This window comes from Aulostomus chinensis, chromosome 11 (assembly GCF_037954235.1).
Source record: "Aulostomus chinensis isolate RoL2024-O1b breed Wild chromosome 11, RoL_Achi_v1.0, whole genome shotgun sequence".
In the NCBI taxonomy this organism is placed as follows: domain Eukaryota; kingdom Metazoa; phylum Chordata; class Actinopteri; order Syngnathiformes; family Aulostomidae; genus Aulostomus; species Aulostomus chinensis.
In genome coordinates this window covers 4,000,260-4,020,000 of record NC_141330.1, presented here as the reverse complement: position 1 = coordinate 4,020,000, position 19,741 = coordinate 4,000,260, and the positions used below count along the sequence as shown (strand labels likewise).

At 44.8% G+C, this 19,741-nt stretch overlaps 1 protein-coding gene across 12 annotated transcripts in view; it reads right to left on the bottom strand.

The window, feature by feature from the left end:
- Positions 1 to 11,699: 11,699 nt before the first annotated feature.
- The window catches only part of satb1b (SATB homeobox 1b), a 68,892-nt gene continuing 60,850 nt past the window's right edge, over positions 11,700 to 19,741 (bottom strand). For 10 of the 12 annotated variants that reach the window (XM_086217787.1, XM_086217784.1, XM_086217790.1 and 7 more), the window contains 2 exons: positions 17,263 to 17,469; positions 11,700 to 15,100 (listed from right to left, as the gene is read on the bottom strand). In XM_086217787.1, the coding sequence (XP_086073913.1) occupies positions 14,477 to 15,100; positions 17,263 to 17,469 (831 nt within the window). In that variant the 3' untranslated portion in view covers positions 11,700 to 14,476. The remainder of the gene's footprint in view (positions 15,101 to 17,262; positions 17,470 to 19,741) is intronic. The other 2 variants (XR_015118497.1, XR_015118498.1) reach the window with 2 other exon arrangements.

The following is a 19,741-nucleotide window of genomic DNA, read 5'->3' as shown; positions in this document are numbered from 1 at the left end:
CGGATGTAAGTGTCGCAAAATGCTGCAAAATGATGTTTCCACAGCCTTTTTCTGCCCCAAAGACTGTGTTTTTGCCCCCCAAATCCTGGGGCGCCTGTTGTGTTCACACTGAGCGACACGGGCTTGGGGGGTGGGGGGGGGCTCACCACACCAATTTACCCTCCTCCAACCCAAGTCAACCCAAGGGCGAGTTTTATCTGAACATTCCACCCACTCTGACTCTGAGTTTCAGGGCGTGGTGATGACCTACCCTATCCAGCGGAAAACACTAGTGCACGGGAGAGAGAGACGACAAAAACTTCACCTGCGGGTTCCAAGCTCAAGATAGATGGAACTTTTTGGAAGATGGCCAACTGGGGAGATACTGGGACCCGCGAGCCCCTCAGCCTCTTGAACATTTCAGGAACAGAGAACGTCTGGCCAGGAGGATGACGGAGCCCAGCTTCCCTCGCAACAAGGCGCAGCTTACCCAAGACTTGGGCCACGCCTAGCACAACGTGTGACGTGTTTTCAGGATGTGCCTCTAGACTCCGCCTCCTGCTGCCGGCTACGGCCCCGTGGCTCACGTTCACATCAACTATCCGGCCACAAAGGCGGATTCTCCGCTACGGCAATTCGTAGGTCTTGAGTCTGAAAACGGCTCATGTCTGCACTCACACAACCTGTCTGACTGTCTCAGTCTGACTGTCTCAGTCCAGCTCCTCCAACAGTTTGATGCACGTTTACAAGTTTCATGTTTCAAAAGGTTGATGGCAACAATGTTTTTATGCTTGCATGAGTTTTTTTTTGTTTTTTTCTAAACCGACTAAATGCTGAGGGCCAGAGGTTGAAGCCTCTATGTGAAACCTCTCGCTTGGTCTTCACACCGTCGTCACTGATATTCCTGAACTTTGTCTTCACCTCCAGACGGCAGCAACGCGCCCAACACTCCCGGTGAGGGTCACTCCTCCAGACCTCCTCCAGGTCCACCCGGCTCCTCTTCTCCTCCGCCACTCACAGCGCTGTTTTCCACATTTCCCTCATGAGCAGAAGCAAAGTTCATCACCTGATTCAGGTCTGATACTGAAATGTCGCCGCTCACCTCAGCTTTGCTTGCGTGCAGGATGACGTGTGTGCAGAGTTTGACTGCATGTTTCCTCGCTGGATTTGTGACATCACGAATATTTCTGATCCCGGTCCGATACTCAGCTTTCACGAGAAGAGAAAAAATAAAGAAAAAAAAAAAACGCTTCACAATCCTGCGTCTGCTGACACACGAAGAGAGAAATACTTCGTGTAACCTGGGATTCTTGATGAGGAAGGGGAGCTGGCAGTTTGGAGATTTTCATGATGACAGTTGTTTTCCTGCGCAAGCCATGTCAGACGCTTGTGGTAGTATTCACTGTGAGTATTTCTGTATAGCTTAGCGTCTTCTAAGGATTTCAAACTTGAAGCTGAAGCGAAGAGTTCCGGGGCGCCGACACCCGGCGAAGAGCTGCTCTTTCAGGGTTTGCTGTGTTTAAAAGGTAGAAACATGCTGGTGTTTTGTGGACATGGGAAGCAGGCTGATGGGTGCATAAATAAGGCATGTTGGAACATCTGGTCTTTGTTGTGCGTTCAGCTTTTTAATGTCTTCAAAGAGCAACTCTGACGCATCGCTGACTACCACCACTCCTTGCTCCCGCTTCATTTTTAGCACGGAATAATAAACCATCTTTGGGGAATTAAAACCCTCCGTTTCTCCCTCTCCCTTCATTTGGATACGCCATTGCTGCACCACCTCCACTCCTCCACCCCATTTAAGGCAACTTTCTTTGTTACTTAGTTGATTTTAAATTTTTATACCTTGGGGAACGCTGGTGTGTGTCACTGCAGTCGCCGTCTGTGTTGCTGTGAGCGCAATTAAAATTCACGCACACTCTCCTCGCCGTTTCTCCAGCGTGCTTCTTTGGATGGCGCCAGAGATGGAAAAGTTGTAAATTTCTGATTATATGCAGAATAGATTTACTGGGTGCCTGTCTCAACACAATTAAGCACCCAGCGCCTATAAATTAAACATATATGGGACTTCATATCTGAATTAATCCTGTTGACCACGAGAGCCCTGCTCAGCTTGTACTTTCATTACGAGTGTCGTCACACTGTGTTCAACCAGAGCTCTCCTACTCCACTTAAATCAACCAGCAACATGACACGTTAAAATGTTTCGAGGAGCCCAACAAGGAAAAGTTGCAGGCGCCAAAGAGACGGCGACACACACTTGGTGCAACACGGAGCTATTTTAGGAGAAGTCATTCACTTTGGCGTACGGTAATTGAAAGATGACGGCAGACTGTAATCCCTGAGAAAATGATAATTCACAAGTGGGTTCAATGGGAGGAAGTGTCGAGGAACAAAAGGCATTTTTGTGAGTGGAGCGCGGTGGCGTGGTGGGATCTGAATGCTGTGACCGCTGGTGTGCACCCTGAGGTCACAGCTGTTTTAGTATTAGTTTCATCTCATGAGTGACACATGACGCGAAGCCAATGTGGATTTGGTTTGTTCAGCCAAAGAAAATGAAAAGACTCAAAGATTAGAAAGGTTGTGTTACTAAAATAAACTCATGAAGTGATTCGATGCGCCGGATTCTTATCAGTGTTACTCTCAGACCAGCCCGGGGCCTGCGGTATCACAGCTCCACAAGCAAGCGCCACCCAGGATGTCCCCAAGTTAGTCACCTGGCCTCAAAAAAAAAAAAAAATTAAATAAAATAGCAGATAAGCAGTGTCACGATGGTTGTTGCTGACATGCGTTGTCTCGGTCCTGCATGTCCTCATGAAAGAGGCAGTGTTGGCACCGCGCAACCCAACACGCCCACAAACCAGAGCTTTTCACATCTGACTTTAAAAAAAAACCCAGCAACTTCAAACCTTTAAAAGCAACTGGAGCCGAAGCCGCTGTCACGCCAGCAACTGGTTCCACGGAGAGTCGTCCGCAGCTGAAGAGCCTTTCCATTCGTTTGGTGGTTCTTTGCAGGTTCTTATATTTTATCGGCGTTATGAGGTGACAGGGGGTTGCATGGAAGATTTCACAAGCGATACAAGGTTATAATAGTTTGGTCCATAATACCTCCGAAAACTGCGATCAATGTTCCTCACGAGTCCCAAACTGGACTCCCCAACAGTCCGGAGCCAAAAATATTAAACTTGATGTAAGAGAAGAGCCAGAAATGCCGCAAATTCTTCAATTTTCTTTTGTTTTTGCTTTAATTGACATAAATTTGTGGGTCTTCTACAGTTGAAACAGTCGGCGAAGCATCCGTCACCCAGCTAATCGACGATTTGCTGCAGCTCTGCTCGAAATATAAACTAAGAATAAAGGGATGAATGCATGAACACGCTGGCTTTTTTTGTAGCCAATCATTATCACCGGGGGTGGGGCCAAATCTTGGAGGCGGTACAGGCGCCCTAACAAAATACCATCCGGGCGGAACCACGTTCCTCTTCGGCGGTTCTGGGCGCGCTCAGTTACCTCTAGAACAGTCTGATTTCTTTATTCCATGTAAGTCCTAGCAAGTTGCTGCTAGCGAGCTACTTCAAAGGTTGCGGCGTGATGCGGTGAGAGGAACTTCGACAGTGTCATCACTCTTTTTGGTTCCTGGAAACTTGGGGGTCTCTGTTTGGATTTAGAGCAGCAGCCTGAGCCTGTGCAGACGTCCCTTCCTGCGTTCGCGATTGTTCCTCCAACAGTCATGTGACTTTTTTTCCTGCAGAATAAGAGCGAGATGCTCATTTATGCGCCGTAACAGTTTGGAAAAATGCTTTGGTACCAGAGGATTTAACTTCTTTTCCCCTGAAATCAGCCATTAATTAGCAATAAACAATTTCTCCTCACTATCTAATTGGCATCACATTTGTCAAGATACAGTTAAAGAGACTGCTTAATTAATTAAACATGAAATAGCGTGTTCCCCGAGTGTTTGAGAATACAGATGTAACCGTGGGTTCTTCTGCACACACACACACACACACACACACACACCTCCACATCCACCCTAAAAAAATCCAGCAGCAGATATGTTCTCTTTATCGCTTTAATTAGCACCTCCCTCCTGTCCCCTTTGCAAATGAGGGGTAGGTGAGGGGGTTCGGGATTTGATGACTTCAAATGCACGCAGCTAACGAGTTATTCATCCCGCTCACGTGCAATTTAACCGCTTCTTCTCCGTTTTGCCTCCTTTCTCTTGATGTGTGAAGGAGCTAAAGGTGGCGAGAGGCCTCACATCTGCTCTATTATCCTGGTGGAGTAGCTGTCTGATTCAAAACTGGTCACGCAAGAAGATTTACAACTCTTCATACTCCAAACTTCCTGGAACTTGCGTCCAAATTTTTACGCGACTCTCCTCCAGCTGTAGGTAGGCAGGCGAGGTGAGACGGCGCGTCGCTTTGAGGCTGTTTCTCTTCAGAGCTATGAGCACATTTCTATGCACACTGTATACTTGTGCGCTCCGCTATTGCCCATCTGTCACTGTGCAATTATGATCAGAGGGAAGAAGTGGCGGAGTGAAGTATGTGCACCTCAGCCGCCATGCAGATTGCCGACCAGGACGTGTCAACTTCTCCTGGATCAGCATCCTCATGATTGGAAGATCACAACTCACATTTACAAACACTGACACAGGTGCGAGGACGCTTTATTTAAATCCTCCGAATTAAGTTCAATAAGGTTCAAATATTGCGAAGGTTCAACATGGTTTAAGGACATTTAGGAATATCAAAGACAGAGACGAGACGGGATTCTTCTCCTTGTCTGGCAGTTTTACTGGAAAGGCCTCAGTCTGTTAGCTGTAAAGGACGCGTTGGTGAAAAAAAAGTCCAAATCTGCCAGGAAAATGCACATACCTTAAACCCACTGATTTATATGCTGAGATGCTTTCATCTCACGGGTTTAGAAACCTCCCTAAAACTGAATATATTAAACATAATTCAGACTGATAAGTGGCGAGGCACTTCGGTGTGCCGGCGGCCTGAAAATCTGTGATGCAACTTCCACTGTTGAGTCTGTTTTGGTCAATGTATGAGTGGAACCATCGTGACAAGTGGCCTGTGCTGAGTGGTGTTGTTCATCCATGAGTTATTGCTTTAAAATGAAAGTGGTAAGACAGGTTTAGAAAAGTAAAATAGGTTCAATTAGTACTTCAAATAACAAGAGGCCACTTCAGCTAAATTCTGAGAAAATGAACAACAGGCCGCCGACTCAGTAAATACAGGTGAGTTGATTTCCACTCCGGCTGCAGCCACCACTGCTGGAAATACATAAATCCTTACATGAGACTTGTATTAATATTTTAACTCATTGGGAGCTGCTCCTTGATTTGATTAAACCTCAACTTTCATTTCTCCTCCAGAGCCCCGGAGTGGCTGTGGAGGTATGGTTTGTGGCCTTAATATAAGCAGCAAGTTATATTTCATGGCCACGAATTAATCAAAATGTTTGAGCCGGTCACATCTTGTGGCCGTGAATTATTCAAAGCTTGGGAACAAGATATGTGTTGGGGCCCTGCAGCAGTCGGAATGTGGGAACGTGATATATTTTGTGGCCACTAATTCATCAGTTCCATTTTGTGATGGAACTATTTGTTGTTGGGCGGCCCGGTGGTGCAGTGGTCCTCACCGTGGCCCCCCCCCCAGCAAGAAGGTTCCGGGTTGGAGCCCCGGCTGGAGCACGGGGTCTTTCTGTGGAGTCTGCATGTTCTCCCTGTTCCTGTGTGGGTTCTCTCTGGTACTCCAGCTTCCTCCCACAGTCCAAAGACATCAAGAGGGGACGAGGCTGATTGATACTCTAAATTGACCGTAGGTGTGAATGGTTGTCTGTCTCTCTGTTGGCCCTGTGATGGACTGGTGACCCGTCCAGGGTGAACCCCGCCTCTCAACCAAGGGCTGTTTGGATAGGCTCCACCCCCCCGCAACCCATAACAGGATAAGCAGTTGAAAATGAATGGATGGCTGTTGTCCTCCTCCGGGCGACTCTGTGGCTGCGCTCTCTGAGGAACACATTTCAAGTCTTAGGAATCTTTTTAAACACACAGCCGAGTGACTCAAGTCTTTGACTCAAACTTTGAAGATAAGAGAAGTCTTTGGAAGCCCGGTGGATCCATCTGCCCGTCTCACAACACCGCGCTTGAGATGCGTGAATTGTGAAGAGAGGTGGAAGGTCTGAATGCTGCGGCTGCTGAGTTGCATCCGCCTCTCAACTTCAAACAAACGCCGCTGCGTCTCAGGCCGAGGAGACGAATGGAAGCGCCGCCCGCGGTTCAGCCGGCAAAACAAGAGGGCGCCCTGGAATGTGATTCTTCAAAGCGGAGACCACTTCAACCGTGTTGCTCCGAGGTGAGCTGAGGCCTGGTAGACCGGCTTTCACAGGGATCCCCTGACTACAAATGCTGGGTATTTTTATAAAAATGGAACAAAGTAACGGCATTAATTCAAGAGAAGACGAGACCATGTGGCACACATCTTCATGTGAGCTTGATGTTGCTGGATTCATGGTTTAATCCCCTGAGACGCTTAATCTAGACTCCTCCGAACTGCGAGCCAAATAGCGGGAGAGGAGAAAGCAACTTAGTGATTAATCTTATTAATTTCCACACCTCTAACCTTCTGTTTTTCGCTTCCTCACATGAAGCGTGTGTTTTGAAAATGTTGCCGCTTCTACCAGTCAGCTCGGTCGAGGAGGGAGAACTTCAGGTGGAGCCGATCCCGCCGAGATTTCTATCATCAGAATAACTTTATCAAGCTTCCTGCTGCATTTCCTGTTTGATTTACTGCGCCGTCCCGGGGGCTGGCGGGGAGGCGCTGAGGACCACCCTGCACCAGCCAGGCCTGCTGCTGATGTGCTGCAGCAACCTGACTGAAAGGTTTTTACTAATCTGCAGCTAAATGTAGCAGAAACTGGGTACAAGCTCTGCCTGCTGCGTCTGCGCCGGACGAGGACGAGTTCTGGTGGTCCTGCAAAGGATTATGGGTAAAACATGGCTCTGAGGCTACTACCAGGGGATTGTACTCTGCATTTTTGAGCCTCAAAATAATGACTGTGTCTAATAACTGATAAAATGATAATATTTTAGGCAATATGATACATATAATAATATACCCGGGCCATCCAAGCTGAAGAAAGGATAAACGTTGGGAGGAAATACAAGTCTGAATTGAAACATGAATTTGTTTCTACTGGAACAAAGTTGAATGTGGATGTAAAACAAAGGGAGGAGATAACGATTCTTTCACTGTTTTTATGATGAAAATCCCATTCTCGTGTATTTTTTGTTGTTGTTGTCATAATTACTGGACAGCAGGAGGACACACGTGACTTCAGTCCTCCTCGCCTGGAGTTCTCATGCTGCGTTTGTCCCAGTTCCAGTTCTTGGATTATTAACGCTGCCTGATCCTGATTTCTACATTAAAATGCGACGTGCATTCGCGCTAAGTTTCATGTTTTGTATGATGCATTCACATTTGATGTCCTGTATTTTTTTTTTTTTTTATAAAAGAACAGGGGATCAAGTTCCTCCGTGGAAGAAGCTGAAATATGGACACAGTCAGGTCTTCCTCTTCATGTTGTCGTTCCTAAAACTCTCCTTTCCTTACTCTCTCTCTCTCTTTTTTTCCCGTCATTAGCGGACTGATACATCTATGTGTACGTTCAGGAGCTCAGTCTTAAGAGAACAGTTCATGTTTACAAAGAAACTTCCAGCGACAGATGAGGGCTTTAAGTGAGTTAAGGGCAAAGAGTAAAGGGTTCTCTCTAACAAACAAAACTTATCCCGCTCTTGTTTTTCAGAAAATATCCTGAAATAAAATTTGAGGTAAACCTGAGTGGGTTTGATGCACCAGGCACTCGGATCCCTTTGAGCTTGAGGAAATACAATATGTCAACATGTACACACTCAAAGACAGAAGTACCAGCGTGTACCTAAGAGGGTAGAAATGCTTTGGAGAGACAATTGTGTGCTCTTCAGCTCACTGCTCTGTTAAAATGTGCACTTCTGGCCTCTTGAAGACCAATATTCGGCTTTTGCAGTCACAAATGCACCTTCCTGCTCAATCCAAATGGACTTGTACACATCAAGTAACAAATATCTAAACCGTCACAGAAATGTAGGGGGGTCTCAGGTAGGTGTGCCCCTGCCATGTCTGCGTACAAACCTCAAGTCCTGCACACCCAATCTGTGGAATACTACGAATGGAAGTATCCGCACATACGGAACATTGGGAGGTTTCCATATGAATTTCACCCCAGTTAATTTACATTAACTGTCGTAAACCGACAACATGGCTGGTCATTCCCCTTTAATCCCACAATGCATCTGCCGCGGCGGGAACCGACGGGACTCGACGTGGCTCGCCGCGTTCAGCCGCTCTTGATTGTACGTTTTTGTTTGTAGAAGAAAGAAAAACACAACAACGCTCCCTTAACAAGGCCAGATGTGTTTCAACCACGAGAGCAGATGGGATTCATAGACTTTATATAGGGATGCATCGAGAAGCTGCCGCGACTCTGATCCCCGCAGCTGCAGGTAAAAGAGGGTGAAGAGGCGATTACACAACCACAGAGACGCACAAGTGAACCGCACCTTCTCCTGCTACAACCAGGTTTTCACTCCATTTACTGATGCCATTAATTTCCAAATTCCTTATTTCATTTTGACAAATAAAAACAGAAAATAATGAGTCCTGGATTTACAGGGAGAAGTAACAGACGGGATAATGAACAGCTGCTGATCTTACAATTGATTACATACACACACACACACACACACACACACACACGCACACACACACATCTACCGAAAATGTTTTCTCTGTTTTAAGTTTTTTGATGCTCTTTCGTGCTCATTCATGCTCCTGAATGTCTCACTTTGATGCATGCATTGCCTTTCAAAGAACAGAAAGCGTGATGTTGTCGTATTGTGTTCTGCTTTTCACGGAGTTTCTTTGTGCTTCAGATGTTGGTAGACACAGAGTCGCCACCCACTCGCTAACGTCTAGTTAGTGTCCGCAGGAGGAAAACGTGCGGTCGTCGTCAAGCAGTGTTCCGATAGTTTCGTTGGCGTTGAGTTTGAATGACAGAGACCAGGGTGAACGATTCAGAGTGGTGATCAGCAGCACACCATCCCTGCTCCCCACCACTGCACTCAAACTCTACACCACTGGTGTGCGTGGTGGCCAAGCTAGCTAGCTAACAATGCATGAGCACAAGAGTGAGTCGCCATCGCTTGACGTGTCATAACGTGACACTCACTGAATACAGAAATCACTTTGTATTCATTTTTGCATTTCCCTCCATGTTTTCCTCTCCACTTGTTCATCACTTACCCAACCACGGTTTCCTGGCCGTTGCCCCGCCCCCTCAGCTGCTCCTGGGAGCCCCACGGCCTCCCTCGGTCACGTGCTGAGTCGTCAGCTGCTTCTTTTCACCTAATGATGACGAGTTTGACCAGGAGGACGTAGCACACAGCAGGATCACGCTCCGCCCCTCTGGTCTCCCCCCACAAACAGGCTGACCACAGGCGGCGCTGGTGCAGCGAGCAGGACTCCATCCTGCCTCCGGGGGCCCCCTTGTTGGTAGGGAACACAACAGGCCCCGGTCGCCCCTGCTTGCTCACCCTGTTAGCCTGCACGTTTGCTAACAAGAGACACCAGAAAACAGCAAGAACCTGAGGGAAACTCACCAGACTGGAAAGGGAATGAGGCCATTTGGATTTTTTTCTATTGATTATTACGATCCTGGGGGGGAGTTGGAGCCCATCCCAGCTCTCATTGGGCGAGAGGCGGGGTCCATCAGGTCACCACGGGCTGGAAACTTAGGGACATGCAACACCCAATTTAGAGCCTCCAATCAACTTGTCAACGTGTGTGTTTTTGCCGAGTGTAGATGGACCAAAAAAGAAACGCCCTCATGACCCCGGGGAATTCCCACGACTTCCTGTTTTCTTTTTTTTAACAGTCGACGAACCAAGCCGGCGAGTGTTTGAACCGACACGAGCCTCACGTGTGACCGATGCTACAACGACCGAGTTGGGAGCCAACAGTGAGGCACGTGACAGTCTGGCAGGACCAGCGCTCTCAGACCACCTTCTCTCGAGTTGTAAAGCGGCACAAAATATGATGCTCACTTGAATTTGCGTTCATAAATCCTAAACCGCTGTTTCTCCAGAGCTCCTTCAAGTCGCCTGTGAGGTGTTAACGCGCGGCGCTGATTGACGTCTTCATGAGCGCTCTGGGGGTTCGCGTTCAGCCGAGCATACGCGCCTTCTTTAAATGTGTCCATCATGCAGATGTGCATTCAAGCAATTAAAAAAAAAAAAAAAAAAAAAGCACATTATTGAAATAACTTTCTATAAAAGGCTGGATTGTTTTACAATTTCAAGAGCGTTATGAACATTCTTTTCTTCTCAAACTCATAATATTCACTTCAAATGTGATTTTGTAACTTAATTATTTGAAATATAAATCCTGTGACTTCCTCCGCCAAATAATTTCAAAAGCATATCTGCGAAACCCACAAGGTTAAAATTAAACTTTATTTTGACCTCCAAAAATGGTTTACTTGCTACGATATTAAGTTTTCTAAAAATAACACAAGAAGATATTGTATCCGCCGAGGCTTTTCTTTCCTGAAAGCGGCAAAGTCTTCAATGATGAAGGCTTTCTGGAATCTTCTGCAGCTAATTTATAAAAATAAGCAACAGCATGAGAAGCTTGAGATTAACAGAGCCGGTGATTCATCAGACACCATTCTTGTCGTAATTATGATTTCTATTTTGACATCTGGGAGAGTCTTTGAAGTGTGTTTTGATGCTGTGGAGTTTAAAAACTCTTCTGTGCCTGCCAGTCGTCTCCGAGCACCGACGACACCCGCCAGTCCTCTGCTCAGCCGGAGCCACGCTGCCTCACCTAAACCCGGTGAAACCTTCACATTTTTTTCCCCCCAAGTGCTCCAACGATTCATTCGTATTTTAAATGAGAAATCCGCGCACTGACGCCACGCCAGAAAAAGGAAGGGATGACTTGCGTTATAGCGTGAAAAGTTCAGCGAAAATACAGTGTAAAGCCTCATGTAGCAGGAAAGAAGCATTCGTTTCAACAACAAAGTGTTTACCTTTAAATAAGGTGAGATGTTGGAGGTTATTATGTGAAGCCTGAATTCACGAGTTGTTTTTACCACTATTAGGGGACATTTTCACGCCTTAATACAATATCTCTACCCTGCATGATACAATCTTATCACGATATTCAAGGTTTTTGTGTTTTAATAAAATACATTTTCTTGTTCCGCGAGAGGTTCCGCACCGAGACTGAGAAGAAACCCGGGAATACCGACTCCGTTCAGGCCGTGCACGCGTGAGATTCTGAGGGTGAAATCAGTATCACATTAGGATGCGACAGTTTTATCGTTATAAAAATTCATGTATTTTTTATGCTCAACAAGGTATTGCTTGATTGTAACAACTGTCAATTTGTAACAAGTCGCTGTGTTGAGTTTGCGTGCGGTGATTCAGGGTCAGGTGGGAGTAGCCCGCGGTATTTTACCGCCGCAGCGATAATATCACGACAGAGCGGCTCAGGGATATTTGATGTATGGCGTCCTGACATCTGTGCAACTGAAGAAAAACAACCTCTGGAAAGGCCAAAAGCAGGAATCGTGTATTTAATCACACCACTGGAGTGCCATTTTCACAGAGTTTGACAATCGAGATGAAACAACACACAACAAAGCACAAAGTAAACAGCTCACACACAGTAAACAGGGTATTAAAACTCCCAACAGAGGAATCAGCTGTTTCAATAGAAGTACTTATATTTGGTGGCAGTGTATCGATTATGTATTGCGTGAGGAGGCGTGGCGATAAATTGTCTCCCTTCCTGGTTGCGATGGTGTGAAAACAACAAAGTTTTCAGGTTATAATGTGATACTGATGAGTTTCTCTCCCTCCTCCCTGGCAGTGCACACCCTGGTGACTGAGAAGCACTGTTATAGAAAAGTATTAGCCATCTGTACGGGTAAACCTTTCTAACGCTCAGGCAAATATGGCTGATCCCTGTGAAAACAGATATAATGAGGAGGAGTTGTTGTTTGTCGGTGCCTTCACCTCTGTTTGTCAATGAGTAAGTCGCTTGTAAAGTCAAAATCAAGAAGTAATGAACGCTGCCTTTCTCGTGTGTGTGTTTTACCTCTTGACGCCATCTCCACCCCTGGCAAAATGGCGAATCCCCGCGAGAGCGCCCGGAATTATCACTTTTCTTCTAAACACACACTGTTACACTCCGGCTTTTTATTCATGAGAAAGAAAGAAAGAAAGAAAGCAGGAGGAGGAGGAGGAGGAGGAAAGAAAAAAAGAGCAGAACATCAAGGGAACGCCAGACAAACCAGACTGACTGGCACATTTCTGCAGGGTATGAAGAAGCGAGGGGTAGTTTCCTAAAGGTGCAGACATCTGGCCTCACCTGGGTTCAGCGCCGGTACCGGACACCTGTTTCTGTCTCAGCTCCCTGCGGACGGCTTCGCTATCACAGGTGCTCACACCTCACATCTCTTTATTTCAGATTTCACAGGTGAAACACTCAGCAGTAGAAGAGCCAGTCGCTTTGATAGGAAGAGGCACGACAGATTTCGCACGGTGAGCTCTTGCACAAACTTCAAATATATTTACAATAATAAACAATCAATGATTCATAAGATGTGGTATTTACAGTTCTTACAGGTAACAGGTGACCGCAGCTGAATGATGGGGGTTGATATCTCTTAGCAGAAAACAATTCACATTTGCTTCATCTTTTGCTTCTAGAGGAGAAAATAAAAAGAAACAGACAAAAACCAAAACAAAACAACAACAACAACAACAAAAAAAAACAAACACAAAACAAACGAAGATCCTCTGGTGTCAAAAGGTCAAGTTAATGCCAAGAAATCTGTGGTACAATACAAACAGTTTAATTGTGTAATTAACAATCAATAACCACTTCTAGTTAGAACATTTCTGCAGAAAGGAACCGAGAAACACTTATAAAACAGTCAGTTGTAACAAAATAACTGGTGTTCTCATCGAAATCAACTCATAAAAAAGAAACACTTTTTATACAGAGTATTTATACAGGAATAGCTTTCTGAATTGGGTCGTTAACCAAAGGAAGACACATCGCAGACATCGATTTTCACACAGATTGCATATGTTTTTCTTTCTAAGGTGTTCTATAGGTTAGTCATTTTTCCTAAGCTTATTTGCATGATAGTAAAAATTGCATACAACATTAATTGTGAAGCTTGTAGCATGATTTGCTTGACATACAGCACTTTTTTTTTTTATAGGCAACCTTTAAAGCACATTTCTCCATTTAAAACGTTTAAGACACTTTTTGTTTTTACTGCCCATCGAAATTACATTTATAAATAGAAAAAAAAGATCGGTGGAATTCGAAAAAAAAAATAAAACAAAACGAAAAGAAAGGAAAAAAGAAAAAAAAAAAGCGCTACGCAACATAAAGTTAAAAAAAAAAAAGACATCAGAAACACTGCATGAACTGCAAATAAATAATGTCAGACAACATAAACATGGTGTAATTCACATTTCTAACTGTGGCGATTCAGAGAGTTACAGTGACAAAGGTTTTGCAAAATAATCTAACATCGGCAGTGCCGTATAGTACAAGGCATTGTTGGCATAGTTTCTTTAAGACTGTACTTTTTTACAGTTACAATATATGTCTATATATATATATATATATATATTTATATATATTTATATTTCCTCCCTAACAAATAATAAGTAAAGACTGAGCTCTTCTCGGAGATGCACCTGGGCTGGGTGATTCCAGAGTTGGAGTGATCCACGATCACATTATTCACGTTTTAAAAGAATAACTAATCTGCCAGCAGGCTCCAGACTTGATACCTCATAATTAAGGCCTTGTCAACCACTTGGTCCTTGATTTCATTTGCTATTTCAAAAAAAGAAAAAAGAAAAAAGAAAAACCCAGTTAATCATCACATACATAAACACCTATCAAAGTCCTAGCAAACTCCACGGGGACTTTTTTTTTCTTTTTAAATATAATAATCAGTAGCTCAAAAAACATAAAGTAAGTCAGTGTAAAACAACAGACATAGAGTGCAGTCAGCAAATATCCACGGCAACATACTTAGAATAATTTTTTTTGTGCAGATTATTTAAATGATGCATCAGTCTTTACAGTGAATAATACAAGTTTTACAAAATCCAAAAAGTAGTACTATTAGAGTCTGAAATGGGCTTTCCAGTGTGTGAACACTCGCGTCACGTCGCCTGTCAGTCTGCAACTGCTATATATAGAAACACTCCTGGTACAGTCCAGACGCCGTACGGGATAAAAACACTACGTTTGTTTATTTGCAGTGCGGTGCGTCAGCCGGAGCGGTACATTTAGCACAGTCATCAGTCTGTGTGTGCACATGAAAACTCTCAGTACATGATTCCGACGTCCTACTCCTTGGCCTCCTGCTCCAGTTCGGACTGGGCTTCGGCGCCTCGTCCCAGCTGCTCTTCGATCTTAATGGAGAAGATGGTGCTGTTCGTCTGCGTGCTCTCGTCCAGCTCCTTCAGCAGCTCGCCGCTCTCCCTGAAGTCCGTCAGCTCCTCCTCGAAGGCCGGGCTGCTGCTGCTGCTCCGGGTGTTGGCTGCGCTGCTGCTGTTGTTGGTGGTGTTACTGGGCTCCTTGGGCGCTTTGGCTGGGTGATTGACGTAGAAGCGCTGGTTCTGGAAGAACTTGATGATGGTGAGCTTGGGGAGGTCCAACTGGGCTGACAGGGTGTGGATGGCCTCCTCGTCGGGGTACAGGCCCACGTCCTGTATGAAGCTCTGCAGGATTCCCAGAGCCTCCAGGGAGATCTTCCCTCCACCCGTGCGGGACTTGATGCTCCCCCCGCGGCTGACCTCATCCTCTGTCTCGGCCGGGGAGGCAGTGGAGGGCTGGCGAGGAGGCAACCGGGGGCCCATGGTGGGCTGCTGTTGCTGCAAGGGCTGCTGGGACAAGAGTGGCTGGGAGGGGTGCTGGAGGGACAGGGAGGGCTGGTGCTGGTGCTGCTGCTGCGACTGGGGCGGCTGAGCCTGCAGCGAGAAGAAAAGGGGGAACAGAAAGCAGACAGGGATGTTATCAGTGAGCACTTATCGTCTCCTTAATAATGGCTTTCATTAAAATCAATTGAGTTGTGAGGAAAAATGGGCCCACTGTGTATAGAACAGGCACTTGGCTGAAGGAATTTTCTCTGTAATATCTCATTGAATGTAATCAGTTCAGCAGATATGATTTTTTTTTTTTTTTTTTTGGGTGGTGGGAGATTGTGTCTCATTGTGGGGGCCGGATCAACACGCTAATACACACACACACTCACACACACACACACACACACACACACACACACACACACACACACACACAGTGGGAATTCACAGGCAAACTGGCCTCTCTATTATAGCCTCTGCTGCTTATCAGGCTCTGTTGCCGGCCAGTGATAAACAAGCTCTCTGTGCACAATTCACGTTATGATGGTCTAGCTGATTTGCCGCAGTGTGAGAATGCCATCGATGGCTTTCACTCTGCCGTCAGAATCCCGTTAGTGTAAACACATGACACATTACTCGTAAAATGTCTCATTGTGTGGTTGGAGGGGGAGTGAGTGGGCAACTCATGGTCCCTATTGACCCCACAAAATGGGCTCTCTTTTATTTTCATTTCTGAGTCAGACACTGTCGAATAGGTGTTTCATAATGAAGTTTGCAAAACAGCACTTTACTGAGACTCGGTTTGCCAGCTGCATAAATGCACCCAAAGAAGTGATTTTACAGCACCAATATACGGATCCATGATAGTTCTAGTCGAGCTAATGTGACCTGATTTGGCTAATGTGACACGTTAGTGACGGCACAAAATATTTAAAGTCTCTTAAAGACTCTATAAAGCTGCACCGTTAAATAGGAAATAATCATATCAATCTAGGGTCGTTTGCGTTTGCATGCAATGTATGTACGAAATTCCCTCATTCCATGACTGCCGCTGGAATTGATTTGTAAAAGAAATCCTGTTATCTTACTTAAATGGAGCCTTTGTGAAGCACTGGCCGTGTCTCCAAGTAACCAAATAACTCATCAACCACTCAGCTGCAGCTCGGGCTCTTAATAGAAGAATTATTATTCTTCATTGAGATATTTTGACCGTTTAACCGAGGCCCTGTGTTGTTTTTCTATTCATCTGCCAGATGTCTTTTATAAAGCAGCTCTGTTAAATAAGTTCAGCTCGATGATATTCTTTGAAAACAGCGTTCGCTGCTCAAGCAGGAACTCCACTGTTGCTGCGTTCCTAATTAATACCACTTCATAAGAACTCCTGCACGTTAGTCCACCCGGAGAGGATTTGTTGTTTGAACGATTTCATTTCAATATTCGAAACAAAGAATGATTCTCACCTGTTTGACAATTATTATATTAATACGTATCTTTGCCGTGGTGAGTACTCTCGGCTATGCGGAATTATTAAATATTATTAAGCAGGTAAAAACAAACAATGAAAAATTATCTATTTATGGCTGATTATTGAATAACAGTTGAAATCAAAGCAAAGGAGAAAATGTTGAATGAAAATAATAGAAAAGAGAAAACTTCCCTAAATGAGTAGAAAGTGATTTATTTTTCACAAACAAAATCGATCGCTCTTAAAATATTTCCACGAGAAAAGCAGCTGAAGAAGGACTGAAGGAATTAACTGAAATGACGGAGATCAGGTCAGTGAGAGGTTCTCAATGACGGTCACCAGTAACTAGTAGTTTTCATTCCTAATGAACACGGCGACATTCATCTCGGCCGATTGCTTATTTGTTTGGTCTCTAAATTTCCAGGGGAAAAACAAAACAAAGACCAGGCTGAGCTAAAACCCAAATAGATGTTTAATTGACTGCTTTATTCAACCAACAGTCCCAAATACACTCAGTTTACTGTGTGTGTAAAACTATTTAGTTTGATCAGTGTACATGAAAGAGTTATTTGCATTTTGTTTGTGTACTCCATATATTGCACGTTTTAATATTTTATTAGAAACATTTTATTTGTAAGGATGGGTGAAAAATTTTCAAAAACACACATGCACGCACACACGCGCGCACACACACACACACACACACACACACACACACACACACACACACACTTCAGAGGACATTTTGGGTGCAACATTCCCTGAAGATTCCCTGGTTGGCTCAGGTTACCAGGACACTCACCTGTAGCTGGTCAGCGGACATGTGCATCAAATGCGACGGCCGCTCGCTGTGGTGCTGCTGGCCGGCGCTGCTCTCCTGCTCATAGATGGTGTCACGTTCGGCCTGCGAGAGGCTCAGGAAGCGCCGGATCATCGAGAGGTTCTCCCAGAGCGTCCGGTTCTCTGGAGACGGATCCTCCTTCCAGCGGAGCAGCTCACAGAGCCAGCCCTGAACGAATGACAGGAGGGGGGGAAAGAGGGAGGTCAGAGGAACCGGATCTTGCTCGGATGTATTGTTTCTAGTTTTATCTTTGCCTGCAGACTCTAAGATGCTTCGAGAGCACTGAAACCAGTTTTAGGCCTCTGAGGTTAGAGGACAGGTGACACAAACTCTCGCTTTCAAGGAAGAAGGCACACAGGGTTGAACTGATAAATATCCATGACCTTTCTACCCTCGAGAGAAAGTCCATGTAAAAATTCACCAGCACGCAAATAAATATGTATTAAAGTAAATCGACATTAACCAAAGGAGATTTTCCTCAGTCAATCATTTTGGAACCAAATATACCTCAATATTCAGTCTCAAACAAATTCCCGAAACCTTACAGCTTTCTTCATTTTGCAAAAACTTTTCCAGGTTTGAAACTGCCGTTTTCAAATTCTGTGACTCTGAACCCTGAGGAAATATCAACGTACAGGGAGAGAGAAAAAAACAAACAAACAAACACTTAAAACGAACAGGAGAAATACTTTAAAGTACCGAAACAAATATCAGCTCATTGTTTCACTGCAGTTACACGTGCTGGTTTATCTGGACCAGCTGAAGGACCAGCAACACAGCTGGAAGGAGACAAAAGGCCGCGACATGACAAAGACACACTGGCAGCACCTTTGGGAGACGGTGCGTGAGTCCCATGTGTGAAACACTCCAGCAGAGGGCCATGAAAGACAGAGCTGTAGAAGATCATGTGACAACCACTGAAGCACAACCCTATACTGATAGATGTAAACAACGCAGTTCAGTTCATCTTGATGATTTCTTCTGTAGACTTTTTTTCCCTGATATGAATATTTGTGCTACTGGCTTGAAACATGAATCAAATGACTGATGAATCACGACAATAACGGCTGAATCATTTTCTGGACTGATCAATCGATTTATAAATCATTTAGTTCCTAATAATTAAAATATAATCACCAATATTAGCTGCCGTGAACACCATTTTTGTGCAGGCAAAGTTTTTTTCTTTAATTCAGAAAATGGCAAAAATCCTATTACCGTTCAAAAAGGTTATTCATTGTGAATTGTAACATCATACCAATACGTCTTTGTCCAACGTATCGGAATCACATTTGAGGGATCGGATCCAAATTTGTGCGTTTAATACACACATTGTCACGTCCATTAAAATACAATCATAAAGAACATTAATAATATAACATTTACCAGAATTTTTTACTTCCTAATATCAGTATCAGCTTCAAAAATCCCTCATCGGAAAAGCCCTAATAATTCGGTCAAAATTTGGACAACTTTTCATAAATTGCCTGGTTCAAGCAGCTCAGAGATGATCATTTGCTGATGTTCTGTTTTTTTCATGATTTATGAAAAGTTGTGGATCTTCAGCATCTGCTGGAATTAACTAGAAAATGCTAAAATTGGAAATTTCGATCAAAATTTTCAGTAATTTTTTTCCCTTCACATTTTAGAGACTGATTGATCAATAATGAAATGCTTAATCTTAAGTTGCAGGTCGGATATTGTGAGTCCTGCTGAGATTTTGGAAAAATAAACAGACATCAAGACCAAGTTGCCGACGATGATCAAATTAGCTGGAGCAGAGTGACACATTTGTAAGTGACGAGTGAAGAAGCAGAAGGGTTGAGTGATGTGGCTGAACTGGCTATGACATGATGATCAAGTGTGTGTGTGTGTGTGTGTGTGTGTGTGTGTGTGTGTGTGTGTGTGTGTGTGTGAGTGAGAGGGAGAGTAAGAGTGAAAGGAAATAACACTGTAGGACGATGAGAGAGCCGAGAAAAGTGGGGGTTGAGGTGGAATGAAGCTGTAGGGAATCTACGAGAGAGCTGTAAACGGATAAGAGTGGATGAAGAACGGGGGGGTTAAACCAGCGAGGAAGAAACGCACCGTCAAAGAGAAGCACCAAGAGGTGTGTGTGTGTGTGTGTGTGTGTTACACGGGGCTACTCGCTCAGCCGGTAGTTTGTCCTGGCAGCGTGACAGAGCGGCGCTGTAATCTCCCGGCCAGTGCGCGGCAGCACCTTTCATTTCCACAGGATTACACCGCGCTGCTGGTCCGCTCGCTCACACACACACACACACACACACACACACACACACACACACACACACACACACACACACACACACACACAGGGCAGAGCCACACTGCCACACTGCATGCAAGAGATAACTCAGCAGTTTGGTTGTCCCCTGTTCCAACTCCTCCCATAAGCCACATCAAAACCAGGAGGGGTTTTGGA